Source organism: Peromyscus californicus, unplaced genomic scaffold (assembly GCF_007827085.1).
Source record: "Peromyscus californicus insignis strain IS unplaced genomic scaffold, ASM782708v3 Scaffold_15__1_contigs__length_86483966, whole genome shotgun sequence".
NCBI classification, from domain to species: Eukaryota; Metazoa; Chordata; class Mammalia; order Rodentia; family Cricetidae; genus Peromyscus; species Peromyscus californicus.
In genome coordinates this window covers 1,119,078-1,135,145 of record NW_026294447.1, presented here as the reverse complement: position 1 = coordinate 1,135,145, position 16,068 = coordinate 1,119,078, and the positions used below count along the sequence as shown (strand labels likewise).

The 16,068-nt window shown below is 41.5% G+C and overlaps 1 protein-coding gene across 1 annotated transcript in view; it reads right to left on the bottom strand.

The window, feature by feature from the left end:
• Positions 1 to 14,927, bottom strand: part of Cog5 (component of oligomeric golgi complex 5) — a 328,259-nt gene extending 313,332 nt beyond the window's left edge. Inside the window, exons 1-3 of the mRNA XM_052738280.1 lie at positions 14,796 to 14,927; positions 8,111 to 8,250; positions 251 to 308 (exon numbers count right to left, since the gene is read on the bottom strand). Coding sequence (XP_052594240.1) covers positions 251 to 308; positions 8,111 to 8,250; positions 14,796 to 14,889 — 292 coding nt within the window. The 5' untranslated portion in view covers positions 14,890 to 14,927. The remainder of the gene's footprint in view (positions 1 to 250; positions 309 to 8,110; positions 8,251 to 14,795) is intronic.
• Between the last annotated feature and the right edge of the window lie 1,141 nt (positions 14,928 to 16,068).

The window sequence follows — 16,068 nt, the reverse complement described above, 5'->3', positions numbered from 1 at the left end:
TCTGAACCCAGATGGTTTAACTCAAGGATCCGTTAATGAAGTTTTAAGTTTTCCTAGTACACTGCCACCTTGTCTATTATCACATTATCTGTTGGTTGCTTTAGATCTTTCTAGTAAAGCTCAGTAGCTACAACAGAGTCTGTATGGACAACAAAATTTAGAAGTACCTTCTAGCTAGCCCTCAAGCTCAAAAAAGCTTTTGGGTCCCTAACCTAGCTCCATCTAACAGTAATAGATAATAAAAATATACCTTCCAAAGACTCAATCCCAGTTGCTTGTGCCAGTAAATCTTCATGTCTGGCAACAACCTGAAAAATCAAGAATGAAAAATTAGCATTTGCTCTGATTAACTATCTTTATCACCACAGGGTACAATCAAGGTCTCCCTTCGTATATAAAGGAAACAGACACTATACATACACACACATATGCATATACACATTCAAGTTATGAGGTGTGCTTAAGATGGGTTGTAACAAACACATAAATCATTTATAGTTCAATATAGAGCAAAAGAAAATAGTGCTAACTCTGCCTTAGTCTATTTGGGGTACTGACAAAATACTATATCATAGCCTAGAAAATACACAAGAGATTCATCATCATAGTTCTGAGGGCTGAAGTCCAAGATCAAGGATAAGCAACCAGTATCCATTCATCATCAGTGGTGCCTTCTTTGTCCTGACATGGAGGAAAGATGAACAACCTCCTGTGGAGCTCTGGCAGTTTAGCAAGGTACTAACCACCTCCCCAAAACCCACCTCTACAAATTATCACATTGGCGATTGTTTCAATATATGATCTGCAGAGTAAAAAGGGCCAAGGGAAAAAACACCCTGCCTCTGACTATACCTGAGACCTGGGCCAAGGAAAAACACCCTGACCCTGACTTGACCCCAGGACCAGGGCTTGAAATCCCACCAATCCCTGAGCTTGCCCCCAGAGTTAGGCTGCAGATTTTCACCAATCCCTGAGCATGAAATCCTACCAATCCCTGAGCTTGCCCCACAATCAGGCTACAAAAATTCACCAATCCCAAGCCACCCTAGAAAGCGCCCCCAAGAAATCGTATATAAGGTCTATACCCTGCTCAGTTTGCTGCTGTTTCTCACCCAAGGCAGCCACCCTCCTGGATTCTTCCTTCCCAATAAATCTCTTGAGTGAGGTTTGTTGTGTGGTGTGACATTTTCACCAGAGCAGAGCCCAGCTGTAACAGCTTTCACTGGAGCGGAGCGGAGCAGAGCCATAACACTTTCCCTGGGGAAACTATCCCCTAGCAGAGCAGAGTTGCTATACTCCAGGACCCTGAGCAGAACTGGAACACTTTGCTGGAGCACAGCACAGGGAGCAGAACAGAGCTATAACACTTTCACTGGGGAAACTTCCCTTAGTAGAGAAGAGCTATAACACTTCTCAGGAGCAGTAGTAACAACTTCTCAAGGGAAAAACCTCCTTCCTCTGCAGGAAAAGAGTTGGTACACTTTCACTGGGGAATCCCTTCCCTAGAGCAGAGTATATAAGCTGCTATGCTTACAGTGACTTTGTGGTACTCCTTGCTCCCAACTGCCAGGATACCTTTCCATCCCAGCTGCAATGCTTACATGAATATATGAATACATGCAGTTGTGACTTAATAGGAAAAATGTGTGTCTACTATGAATGAAGCCCTGGGTTCAGTTCCCAGCAGTTAATAAAATCCAATATATGAATCTTGGGGAAATGCAAACTTGGGTCATGGCAAACTCTCCACTTTCCTAACTATGTAAGTAGAATTGTGCAAACAATGATATAATCTCTGCTGATTTTTTGTGCTTTACCTCTACAGAATTCTTTCAAAAATCAAGTTTTTCTTTATTCTTAGACTTAATTCAGCACCATCGAGGGCACATCCTGAAAACTAAACCACTCAGTACTTATCTAACCCTGAACAGCTCCCTGTGTCGTCCCCTGTGTAAGTCCCGAGTGGCCAGGCCCCTTCCTTAAGGATCTGCCAGGCTCTGCCCACAGAACACTCTAAAGGCCATAACAGCCTAACTCAGTCCCTTGAGACACAAGTAGCCAAGCTCTGCCCTACAGAGCAATAAGCCCAAACTCAGGACTTCAAAACCCACTGTGGTTGATATATTGTGTACCCCAATAAACTTATCTGGGAGTCAGAGAACAGAACAGCCACAATATTAAACATAGAGGTTAGGCAGTGGTGGCACACGCCTTTAATCCAAGCATTCCAGAGGCAGAGATCCATCCAGATCTCTGTGATTTCAAAGCCACATGGGAAACAGCCAGGCCTGGTGACACATGCCTCTTATCCTAGGAAGTGATGGCAGGAAGCAGAGAGGTATATAAGGCATGAGGACCAGGAACTAGAGCTCTTTTTAAGCTTTTAGCTTTTAGCAGCAGTTCAGGTGAGATCCATTTGGGTGAGGACTCCAGAAGGTTCATGAAAACAAGATCAACTGAGAAGTTATGGAGGTGAGGTTAGCTGTGGCTTGTTCTGTTTCTCTGATCTTTCAGCATTCACCCCAATACCTGGCTCTGGGTTTGTTTTTATTAATAAGACTTTTTAAAATTTGTGTTACAACCCACCAACCCCTGCCCTCAAAAACTCCACCCCCCAAGAAACCCTATATAAGCCTGTCTTCTACTCTGTTCCCTGCTCTTCTCGCCTGAGCAGAGGTAGCCATTCTCCTGTGTTTTTCCCAATAAATCTCTTCTGTGAGGTTTGTTGTGCAGTGTGACTTTGTGGTGTTCCTTGGCTGACAACTGCCAGGATATATTTCTCCTCAGAGCTGTAACACTTACACTGGGGATATCTTTTCCCTTGAAGCTGTAATACTTACACACTGTATTGCAAAAAACCCTTTTCCCTATGGAACATAGATATTTTTGTGGAAATTAGGGCAAAGGAGGGAGGGAGGGAGTATAAGTTAAAGAGCACATGTAAGAAATTCCTTGGTACATTAAAAATCATGCAATGGGTTTGAAGAGATGGCTCAGTGGATAAGAGCATTGGTTGCTCTTATAGAAGACCTGTGTTCAATTCCCAGCCCCCATACAGAGGCTAACAACTGTGTGTAACTCCAGTTCCAGGGAAGCCAAGACCTTCTTCTGGTCTCCACAGATACCAGGTACACACATGGTGCACATAAATACATGCAAGCAAAAGCATACACATAAAATAAAGGTAAATAAAATAAAATCATGCAAATAATAACAATACTGTGGAATCTTTATGATTTTGCATCCTTTCTCAGTGTAAGAAAGCTCTCCATCTAGCCTGAGTACTAAAGTTCCTTATCACCAAAGAATCATTCATGGGTGCCTTCACTTTGGTCTCTTCTGGAAATCACTGTCATTCTATAACCTCCTTTATCCTTCATTTTGTACTATTTTAAATATAAAATTTGTTCTATCAAGTCTTTTCCTATCATGCCACCTCATGTAAGTATTACATTGATTCTGCCTTTTATCACTAAAGTTGCATGGCGGTTTGAATGAGAATGACCCTTATAGGTTCATATATTTGAATGCTTAGTTCCCTGCTATGGGATGTCTTTCTGTATGCTGTAAATATGTGTTGCTCTGATTTGTTGATAAATAAAGCTGTATTCGCCTATGGTAAAGCGGCTTAGAGGCAGGCAGGAAATACAAGCAGAGAGACAGGAAGAAGAAAGGAGAGGAGGGAGAGACACCAGCCTGCTGCTCAAGGAACAGCATGCCAGCAGACCGGTAAGCCATGGATCATGTGGCAAAACACAGATTAATAGAAATGGGTTAATTTAAGACATAAGAGCTGAATAGCGAAGAAGCCTGAGCCATTAGGCCATACATTTTGTAAATAATATAAGCCTCTGTGTGTTTTATGTGTTTATTTGGGTCTGAGTGGTTGCAGGACCACAGGTGAGAGATTTGTCTGGACCATGGGGTGTGGGGGGAGATGAAGAAACCTTCCAACTACAGTTCCCAATTAGTGGAACTGTTGGGGAAGGATTAGGGGGTATAGCCTTGTTGGAGGAGGTGTGTCACTAGGGGTGGGCTTTGAGGTTTCAAAAGCCCACACAATTCCCAGTTAGCTTTCTGCCTAATGCTTGTGAAGCAGATGTAAGCTCTCAGCTACTGCTCCAATGCCATGCCCTACTATAGCCTGCTGCCATGCTCCCCGCCATGATGGTCACAGACTCTTAGCCCTCTGGAACCATGAGCACCAAATTAAATGCTTTCTATTATCAATTGCTTTCCTTGGTCATGGTGTTTTGTCACAGCAATAGAAAAGTAACTAAGATGTGTTGCCACCAGAAGACTGAATTTTCTCCAGATTATTGATGTGATCATCAATGTATCTGTCTTAAGAAGAATAATTTTCTATTCTCCTTTATCTCTCATGACACTTTGAAAAGGCTGAAAAACTAAAAATTACTTTTCACACACTCCTTGCTGCTAATCAGATCACTTTCTGAAAGATGTAGAAGAAGAAAGAAAGGTGAAAGTGTAAGTCCCTTGGGTGCGGAGTGGCCAGGCCCTTCCCTGAGGACATCCAACTATCAGGTCCCAAACACAGAACACTAACTGTCCTAATGCCCAGACCCTGCCCTTGTCCTACAGAGTAAAAAGCCCAAGTTCAGAACTTGAAATCCCACCCACGGAAATCTCCACCCTGGAAAGCTCTGTGCCTTCTCCCCCAAGAAATCCTATATAAACCCTGTAGGGTCAAAAAGGCCAGTGAAAGAACACCCTGGCCCTGAGACCAGAGCCAAGGAAATATACACTGTCACTAACTAATTCAGGACTTGAAATCTAACCAATCCCTGAGCATGAAAACCAACCAATCCCAGAACACAAAATCCAACCAATCTATGAGCTTCTCCCAAGCTCAGGACTTGAGATCCTACCAATTCCTTGCTGTGGATATTGCTCTATATAAATAAAATACTGATTGGCCAGTGGCCAGGCAGGAAGTATATGCAGGACAAGGAGACAGGAGAATTCTGGAAAGTGAAAGGCTGAGTGGGAGAGACCTGCCAGCCACTGCCATGACAAGCAAGATGTAAGGTACCGGTAAGCCACGAGCCACGTGGCAACTTATAGATTAATAGTAATGGGTTAATTTAAGATAAAAGAAGTAATTGCTTCTCGGCCTTTTGGCTAAGATCAAGTGAAGATAAAAGAAGTAGATAACAAGAAGCCTGCCATGGCCATACAGTTTATAAGTAATATAAATGTCTGAGTGATTATTTTATACGTGGGTTGTGGGACTGCGGGGCTTGGTGGGACCTGGAGAGAAGCTCTCCAGCAACACTCCTACCCTGAAAAATCTTCACTCTGGAAAGCTCCACCCCTAAGAAACTCTATATAAATCAGTTTGGGGCTGTTCAGTTTGGAGCTGCCTTTTTCCACCCTGGCAGAGGCAGCCACTCTCCTGGATTCTTTCCTCCCAATAACTCTCTTGAGTGAGGTTTATTGTAATGACTTTCCATTTGCTGGAGTGGAACAGAGCAGACAGAGCTATAATAACTTTCACTGGAGCAGAGCAGAGCCATAAGGGCTTTCGCTGGAGTGGAACAAAACTGCTAGACATCCATGGGGAAACTTTTCCTTAGCAGAGAAGAACTGTAACACTTTGGCTGGGGACACTTTCCCTTGCCAGAGCAGAGTTGTTACTCTGGGGAAGCTGAGCAGAGCTGTAATACTTCTCCTGAGAGGAGCGCAACAGAGCTGTGACAGCCTCGCTCAGGAAACCCTCCCTGCTGGAGCAGAGTTGTCACACTTTGATTAGGGAAACCTTTCCTGGAGCAAGGACTGTAGCACTTTGCTAGCGAAAACCTTCCTGGCTGGAACAGAGCTATAATACTTATATTGGAATACCTTTCCCTTCAGAACTGTATGTATTCCTCAGTTTCCAACTGCCAGCCTACCTTTCCCTTCAGAGCTGTAACACAGAAAGCTACTTTCCTGTTTGTTTCAGCTAGTAAACAGTAACCTGCAGATTCACAAACACTTAAGGAAACCATATTGATTATTCCAGTATTTAGTCACAATCAAAATGTTAGCAGTAACCCAGGAGACAACACTCTGTCCTGCAACTCTACTTCCTTCAGTTCAACCCCTTCTGGTCACCAACAACTCCACAGACAACTATCTGCTAGCTACCTTTCTGCTTTCAATACCTACTGTCAATTCTAGTTCGTGTGTTAAGCTACAACAGATAATAACTCTTAGAACTTTAATCATGTCACTGATGCTTCAATTATTTAATTGCATTCTTTTATTTAGCTAGCATTATCTAAATTTTGCTTCTGAAAAAAATTGTAGTAGGTTCAGCCTCATACTAGAACTCAGAAACTTTAATCTCACATATCTATATCTATAGCTATAGGTATAGATATATATATAGATATATATATCTATATATATATATAACTTGTCCTCCTAAGGAGTGTTAATTTAAAATTCTCATCAATTCCTACCAAAGAAATACTGCATGAAATGAGAAATATACCAAGTATACAAGTGATACAAAATTTCAGGTCTCTTGCAAAAACGTATCCCCTGAAACTCTGCAGAGTTTAAAGACATTCTCCTCTGCTCCTGTAAAAACACCCTGTACCTTTCTATGTAAAACATGCTTCACTTGACAGTTATTTCTGTCTGTATCTGTCACTAATCCTTGGAGTCCTTGGAGAATCAAGGCATATGTTCTCATTTCTCTAATCCACAGCCTGACATTAAGTGTCTTCTAAATATTTGTATTTTAAACATGTAATCAGAATTTTAAAGTTCAAGTGACCTTATAAGTCATCTCAATCCTTCTAAGCTGTTCTTTTCATTAATAAAGAAACTTAGATACAAAAAGTTCAATGAATATGTCTCATGATATGATAGATGTAGATTTTCCGGTAAACAGATCATCTATTTACACACTTATTATTCATCTAAGTATTTCTTCCATAACTACTCAGACGAAAAGCAATGTGAGTATTTGGAGACCTGGGGATATAGCTCAGTTGGTAGGTGCTTGCCTGGCATGTGTAAATCCCTGTGTCAGTTTCCAGTGCTACAAAACAAACCAACTAACAAAGAAGTAGATCATAGAACAAGCCTACAAAAGTTATCAATTATAGAAGAAGGAACCTTTAAGTTTATCTATAGCAATATCTCCTTAGTCACTAAAGGATATATATATATATATATTTTTTTTTTTTTTTTTTTTTTTTGGTTTTTCGAGACAGGGTTTCTCTGTGTAGCTTTGCGCCTTTCCTGGAACTCACTTGGTAGCCCAGGCTGGCCTCGAACTCACAGAGATCCGCCTGGCTCTGCCTCCCGAGTGCTGGGATTAAAGGAGTGCGCCACCACCGCCCAGCGATATATTTTTTTTTTTTAAAGACTCAAAGAAATGCAGTGGTTAAGAAAGTCAATTGTAGGGGCTGGAGAGATGGCTCAATGGTTAAGAGCACTGCTTGCTCTTCCAAAGGTCCTGAGTTCAATTCCCAGCAACCACATGGTGGCGCACAACTATCTGTAATGAAATCTGGTGCCCTCTTCTGGCCTGCAGGGATACATGCAGACAGAACACTGTATACATAATAAATAAATAAATCTTTTTAAAAAAAAAGTCAATTGTAACAGCACACCTAAGCTTGGGGACTTATCTCCTAATGCTTATATGTGCTCTAACTATCACAACATTTATTGAGTTTCTATAATTTCAGCAAATGTTATACTTTGTACTTAACAAGGTAGAAACACTTCCTATGCAACATTCCAATACTACTTATTCAAATTATTCTACTTCCAAAATTCCATTCCATTTTCTGTTATCATTATCAAAGGTGTCTTTTTTTGCCCAAAACATTCACTGTAAACTAATAATAATAATAATAAATAATTCAAGTAATAAACAGAAAGCAAATGATTCCAGAAAGGTGGGTCAATATGTTTTCAACTAATAAAAAGTAGTTTACAGAAGACATCACAAAAATGTAATTAAGTGATGCTGGTAAGTTAAGCATTTGTTTATGGAAATACACATTTGGTTTTACAATGATGAGATGACAAAGGGATAAACTGTCACTTTCTGCTGAATAGTCTCTATGACCCAGAAGACTGACCTTACCTGTAGGTGTAGTTCTTTATCCAACTGACTGATCCCTTGGGCAAGTTTTGCTAGTTGCTCAGCAATTACAGCTTGATGAATAGATTGAGAAGTATAAGCTTTTACATCAAAGTCTTCATTTAAAAAGTCACTATAACAGTCTAGGAGGGAAAACAGAAAACTTATCAACTCTGTATTATATCAGTTATTAAACAATAGATCAATTATAATCATATCATAATTTACATGCTTTGAGACCTTCTATGCACTAGGAACTGTTGTAGAAGCTACCTAGAACAAAGTGGATGAATTGGAGCAGGCAGCAGCAGACAGAAAAGATAATACTCTTGAGAGAATACTATGGATTAGGTGGGGCTCTAAATCCAAGTACTGACTCCTTCAACCCCACAGTCCTGATATGTGGGAAAACATCATTTGCCCACTTCACAGGTGCAGATAAGTCATGCAACTTGTCCATTGTTACTATCTGGGATTCCAATGCAGAAAGTATAGATGCAGAGTCCAGAGGTCTGAATCTCTCTGTTTCTTTTTTGTTGGTGTGTGTGGGGGTTTTTTTTGGTTTGGTCTGGTTTGGTTTTTTTTTTTTTTGGTTTTCGAGACAAGGTTTCTCCGGGTAGTTTTGGTGCCTGTCCTGGATCTCACTCTGTAGACCAGGCTGGCCTCGAACTCACAGAGATCCTCCTGGCTCTGCCTCCCAAGTGCTGGGATCAAAGGCGTGTGTCACTGCCGCCCGCCTTGTTGTTGTTTTGTTTTGTTTTTCTTTTTGGTTTTTCATTTAAGGATTTATGGATTTCATAGATAGATAGATAGATAGATAGATAGATAGATAGATAGATAGAGGATTTATGGATTTCATAGATAGATAGATAGACAGACAGATAGATAGATAGATAGACAGATATATGTATGCATATATTTAAAAACACATCATTTCTTTTTCCAGTCCATTTTAATACAATTTTTATATCTATTTATTTTACCTTTAAGTCTTAAATTTCAATACTATCTGTAAGTTTGTGTTTGCCTATTTCTATTCATAATTTAGATTCAATTTTTATAACACTATTTATGCACTGAGTAGAGATACAGGAAGCAATAAATATTATCAGTAGTCGTTTTCCTTAAGCATTGTTCCTAGCAATAATCTCACTTTCTTGGAATAAAGGTTAGAGTTGATAGTTGTGATTTTAATCTTTTATTCAGTGTTTTCCTTCCTTGTGATTCGCCTGTATTTTATTAGTCTATATTCATTATATGTTCCATCAAGGGAAGCTGTTTGTTCTGTTTACTACCACATCTCTAGGGCCTGAACATGGCCAGACAACGGCAGGCACTCTATATATGCCTGAAAGTATCACTGTGCTAAGAGCAAAAGTCTTAATTATTCTCACAGTCTAATTACTCTCAAACTGAAGTAACAGAATGACTACTTTGGCCCTAATTCTGAAAATTATATTTTCTTCCAGCTTCCAAGTTTTTCTCAGAATTAAGAATCCTACCAGACAATTATAACAGTTATTCCACACAGAAAGTTTACCACCAGAAAATGTCAAAATGGCATGTTTTTACAAGGGTAATAATAATTTTAGCAATACTAGATGACAGAATCATATATTAGGCAGAAAATGTAAAGATGAAGTTTCAAAGGAAGGCTGGAGGGCAGTTTGATAAAATACCTATAAGATGTGCAAATTATTCAACTTATATGCTACTGATAGTTCTAAAGTCAAACAAGAGCACTATCAGTTTTGTATTCTACAACAATAATTCTAGCTGGAACAGAGAATAACTAAAATGGGATTTGTCATACAGCAGTGTACTTGAGTTAGTATCCACTAGCTTTTAGCAGCTAAACTATAACATTTTCAGGAGTTCTTTGAGCCAAACAGTATTATATATATGTAGGTGCCTTTAAACCAGCCAGGATAGGGGTATTTATACCATGAAATACACAAATACTAACAAAACAAGGCCTTTTCTTATTTTCCAAGAAAACTGGTTTACTAACATATCTTCTCATGGAGTAGAATCAGAGAGGTCACAAAAGCACAGCACTGTGTTAACAGCCCAAGTGACATAAGGAAGATCCAAATAAGAGAGTGTCACTTAAGAATGTCAAGCAAGTATCATATTTGGCAAATGTTTGGACATGATAATGGGTAGGACTTGATAAGCTGAAATGGTGATTAGGTAGAATAAACCAAATTAATTGGTGGAATATTCTTTATCTGATAAAAGGAATTCAATTCTGCATTAAGCTGGATTCCCAAGGCATTAAATATAGAAAGTTGAGAAACAAACTTCCTCCAAGAGCTCCACAACCTACTAAAGTCAAATGACCAACAGTAAGTAGTAACGATGACAGACAGAAAAAAAGACTCAAGAATAGGGAAAAAATTACTGTGCTTAATGTTTTCCTAAATATGTACTATTTGTTCATATGTTGCTTACTATCAACACAGGAATTCCAGTAGGCAGCTAAAAATATAGTTTAATAATTTAAAAGTAAGGATAACTTGTCCATCATCAAGAAAAGCAAAGGTAGGAAGTCAAAGCAAGAACCTGCAAGTAGGAACTGAAGCAGAAGCCATAAAGGAGCACTAATTAATGGCTTGCTCCCCTGGGCTTTATCAGCTACCTTTCTTATTTAATGCTCACCTGTCTAGGGATGGCACCACCCAGAGTGAGCTGGACCCTCCTGCATCAACTAGTAATTAAGAAAATGCCCCAACCTATGGCCTTGTTGAGTCTGGGGGCCATACTGCAGCCAGGGCTATACAGATCTGGGTGGCCTGTGCTGCCACCTTCGGCCATGATGTTGTCCAGGCCCAGGCTACTGCCAAGGGCCATGTCTGGGTCTGTAGCCCTATAGCAGCCAGGGTCTGGGTGGACTTCATGGCTCCTGCTGCCACCAAGAGTCATGCAGATGCCCAGGGTCAGGTAAGCCACCTGAGTCCATGATGGTATCCAAGGGCCATGCTGCAGTAAGTGCCATATGAATCTGAGTAGCCTGCACTGCTACCCAATGTGATGGTGACATCCAGGCCAGAGCTGCAGCTGAGGGCCATGTCTGGGTCTATGGCCCTTCTGTGGCCAGGGTCCATGTTGATGTCCGAGGCTCCTGTTGGCATCCAAGGCCATGCAAAGGTCTGGGGCCATGTTAATGACCAAGGGCCATGCTGTCACTGGACACATGCCCAATTGAGTGGCCCGCACTGCCACCTGGGGCAACAGTGACATCCAGATCCAACTGCTGCCAAAGATCATGTCTGGGTCCATGGTCTAGTTGCAGATGGAGCCTGTGTTGATGTCTGTGGCCCATGTCACCTCAGGGGGCCATAGAAACCATGCATGATGAAATCAGAGGGCCATGAGCCGGCCCTACCCTTTACTGGTCCTGGGAAAGCTGGCCCTGGCTTTTGCTGGACACTGCAGAAAGAAGCTGCCCCTTCTCCCCCTTCACCCCCATCCCCACACACGAGGAAGAGCTGGCCCCACACCTTGCTAAAGGCAAGAGAGAACTGACCCAGACGGTATAGGCATAAGGGAGTTAACTCCGCCCCCTCACCTGAGGTAAGGTACCCCAGTGGCCCAGACTGACCAGCTTTGCTATCCAGGCCCACAGCTGGGCCTTGGGTTGGCCCACCCTAACATCTACCCATCTAGGACCTTCTAGAGCTCGTGAAAGGATTGGTCCTGTGGAACAATACTCACAGGATTTCCATGACTTAAGGCAGCCTCTGATATCCCAAAGGGATTTTGGTGAGGATCCAGTGATGATGGTGCACCAAAAACCAGAGGCCTTGAATCAGACCAATGACTCATTGCAATGAACATTTGCTAGTAAAGTTGATAGGACAAAAGCCCCCAATGCTACCAGGATGAATGAAGAGGTATTGAAAAGGCAGGAAAGACAGAGAAGGGAAGAGGTTTGGTTTGGTTTGGTTTTGATTTGTTTGTTTGCTTTGTTTTAGTTTGGTTTGATTCTTTACATCTTTCTTGGGGGGCACACTACAGGGATGAGTTGAGGATATGGGGGGACTAGGGGTGAACAGAATTAGGGTGCATAATGTGAAATTCCCTATGAATCAATAAAGAAATTATGTTGAGAGAGAGAGAAAGAGAGGGAGGGAGGGAGAGAGAGAGAGAGAGAGAGAGAGAGAGAGAGAGAGAGAGAGAGAAATGCCCCACAGGTAGATATGTCCATAGATCAATCAAATGGAGGCAATTTCTCGATTGAGGTTCTCACTTCCCAGCTTACTCTAGATGATTTAGAAACAAATTTTAGAATAAAAAAGAAAAAAGTAAATAGAAATGGACAATATGGGTTCAGAACCCAGGAAGACACCAAAACCTAGGAAGCTGTATAAAGAAAATACTGAAGACTGCTTGGAGTGTGAGGGACAGAAAGAATGACTAAATCAAAAGAAATAACAATTGAAGGGAAGTGGTCAACTGTAACTATGATCTCCCAAAGAGGAACAATAAAAGATGAACATGGCTATTGGATCATTTGATGATTCCTATTCTGGAATAAATCACATAATTTTTCTCTTTTATGATCTTCTTCTTACTAGAGGCAAATAAACTGCTCACAAATTTTCCAACTATGCGTCTGTGTGTTCACCAAGTTTATCTATCCTATCCTCAGGCAAATCTTCAACACAGTGAACACAATGAATCAGTTACTGAGCAAAACGCTCAATTTTTCAGGTACATCTAGGAAAACTGGAGAAGAGCACCTACAAATTTAGGGAAAAAAGAACAGCCCTACACCATATTAGGAGAGTTATTTGAAGACAGGAGTCAAGCCCTTTACAAACTTAAATGGGATAAGAACCAAAAGTTCTGATTTCTCTCCCAAGAACCACCAGGACCTTAGCAACATGACTTTAAGGTTAAAGAGTGTGAGTGTTTGGGTTCTAGACAAGGATAAACTCCAGAGCACAAAAGGAGGGGCTGTCCATAAGAGAAAGTAGAGCCATTACGTTGTTGTATTTGAAACTGAAAAAGGAAAAAAAAAAAGCAAGCAAGCATGATTTTAAGTTTAGGATAAGCTCAAGGGCTGGACAGCAATTAAAAAATAAAGTTCACATCTAACAAATTCCAGGGGTTTAAAAGAAGAGATTTTTAAAGAGTAAACGTAGATTTAAATAATCACTGTGGAGGATGACAAAGAGAATTTTTGTAAGTAGGAAAATATAGGGTGTACATTAACAATTTACTATCCAAAATCTAGTTACAATTCTTGGAATGTATCCTATGAAGCATATATTCATTGTTTAGAATATGACATCAAGGGACATAAAGTGGGCAGTCTTAGTTCCACTTCAGAACTAACAACACCCGGACAAGCATTATTGACACTCCCTAACCAAACTCTAAGCCCTTGCTATCATCCTCTGTATTGCTGTTTGGCTGTGTACACACAATCGTACTATACTCTTCCAACACTATTACAGGAGCTACCTTTCTTTATAGCTCTACATGGTAAGGTATTTGAGAGTGGAAACTTTATATATATTTCAGGAGTTTGAAATCTGGTTAAATTTGAATTACAATTAAGACACAAAGATAAGGCGAAAAAGGCAGAAACTCTAAAGGATCCACCCCAACCTAGTTCAGAAAACATCACTGGTTTTGACAAAATACACACCACAAAAAGACAAATAATTAAGGCAATATAAAATATTCAACAGTCAGAGAAAACACAGTAATTTAAAACTTTATTAGTTTGATCCTTTATAAGCCACACTTAGAGTGGTTTTCAAGTTAATAAAAAAAAATTCCGAACCTATTGTATGCACAGCTCTGTGGATTATAAAGAGGTGTTTTTTGTTTGTTTGTTTGCTTGTCTTTTGCCGGTTTTTGTGGTAGCCTACGCCTTTGACCCCTTGCACTAGGAAGGCAGTTCCAGAACAGCAGGGCTAGGTAGAGAGACCCAATCCCCCCCACCAAAAAAAAAGTGGTGGGGTGTCCCGACACCTCGGAATCAATTTAAGTGATTAGTGAAAATGCTTTTAATACATGAAAGAATGGGGGAGGAGGGGGTGGGAGGGGCTTAATACCTTTTGCAATCTGAATTTTGTTCCGCCTTTCAGACTGAGTATTAATACAACTGGATTCTTCAAGACTACAATAGTAGTCATATGAAGTTATATAGCTAACTTACTTGGGACAATTCCTCTCCAAACCACCAATAAATCTAACTTTGACACACATGGATAATACACTGTAAGAGGCGCCTGCACAGCCCAAGAATATAACGCAGGTGTTTTCCCTTTTGCAAGCTCCCCACCCCTTTCCTTAAGCGTCGGTTTGTCACCTAGGGTGAGTTTACACTTCTGGATGAAGATACTACACTCTTAGGTCAAGAACTGGGCAGGGACTGTCAGCCCAGACCATGGCGTACAGGGTCCTGGAACTTAAAAAGAAGCCCTGGGCGCGTCAGAACCGAGTTCAAGCGCGAGCAATTAGAAACCAGGTGCCCCCTAGACACCCACCGGAAGAAAGAAGCACACCCCCGGGGAAACGAGTGGACCAGGACAATCCCTGACGCCAGGGGGCCGGGCGGAGGGGAGTGGCCACGTCCAGACTGGAAAACTTTGTGCAAAGCGACCGCTGGAGCCCTCAGCCTCCGCGCAGAGCACAACGACCCGGGCCCGGCCCGCGCCCTACACCTTACCGTCCTGAAGGAGCTCCCGCACGGTCACGACCACAGCTGCGGAACCCGGAGCCCCACGGCCTGCCACGGAAACAGCAGTATCTCCACCTTCCATGTTGGCAAGTGCCGGATTGATGACGTCTGCAATAGCCCCTCCCTCTAATGACGCAGAATCAAGGCGCCGCCCGCCTGGCCATCCCGGGGGCGAGTTTTGGGGTACCCGGAGCTGCAGTCCCGGCACGCGAGGAAGAAAAGCCTGCCGCACTGGCCTTCTCCCATTCCGCTTGAGACGTGGCCCCCGCGCCTACCTCCAACGCAAGTATTGGCCTGAGAACGCGGCCCCCGGCGTAGGGAAGAAGGCAGGCTCCTGGGTGCTTCACGGCCCCCTTCGCTCAGCACGTGGGAGCTAGAGGCTGCCCACCCTTACCTATGCCAAGCCCGGGTAGCAGGCGGGATATGCTGGGGAAGAAAGAATAGTTGCTAAACGCTGCCCTAAGCACCTTAGACGTCCAAACGTTTAAATATTCGTTACTTAGGTGAGCGGGTCTCGAACTACACTGCATTTTGCATTCCTTTAGCAGCGTCTCAGATTTTCCCTATGTGTTTGACCTCAGTTGTGATACAAATAGGATTGCTCCGTTTGCCAGAGGCAGCATGCCCAGATTCACATTAGATTTCAGTATTCATATTATACAAAACTAGTTTGTTTATAATCATAAACGACGAACAGCATTACCTGAATTGCAGTATTTTTTTTATTTTTTACACTAAAGGATTTTAGTCAGTGCATTTTAATATGCAATTAAGTTTTAAACCTCCACTGTACATACTAGCATGAATTTACAAACACAACTAAAAGAAACTCCAGGTGTAGAAGCATATTAAGCAAAATATTGTGCCTGGTGCTATCCAGTTTAAGCAGAATTATTCTGGTACTTTGAAGCATGGCTGCAAGCTTTGGAGAACGTTAAAGAAAATATTAATACATTCATTTCAAAAGCCCAGAGAGCCGTTTAATTGATTTCTCTAAGAGTGACTGATAAAGGATCAAAATAAAGTTTTAAATGCTGTGTTTCCCCTGACTGTTGAATATTTTATATTGCCTTAATTACTTGTCTTTTGTGATATATATTTTATCAAAACTACTGATGTTTTGTGAACTAGGTTGAGAGAGTTGTTTTTTTGGTTTTTGGTTTTTGGGGTTTTTTTTGCCATTTAGCCTGACCACATGAATGAGCAAAAGCAAAACCATGATTGAGAAAGTCAGTAATGACATCATTGCCACTCAACATCT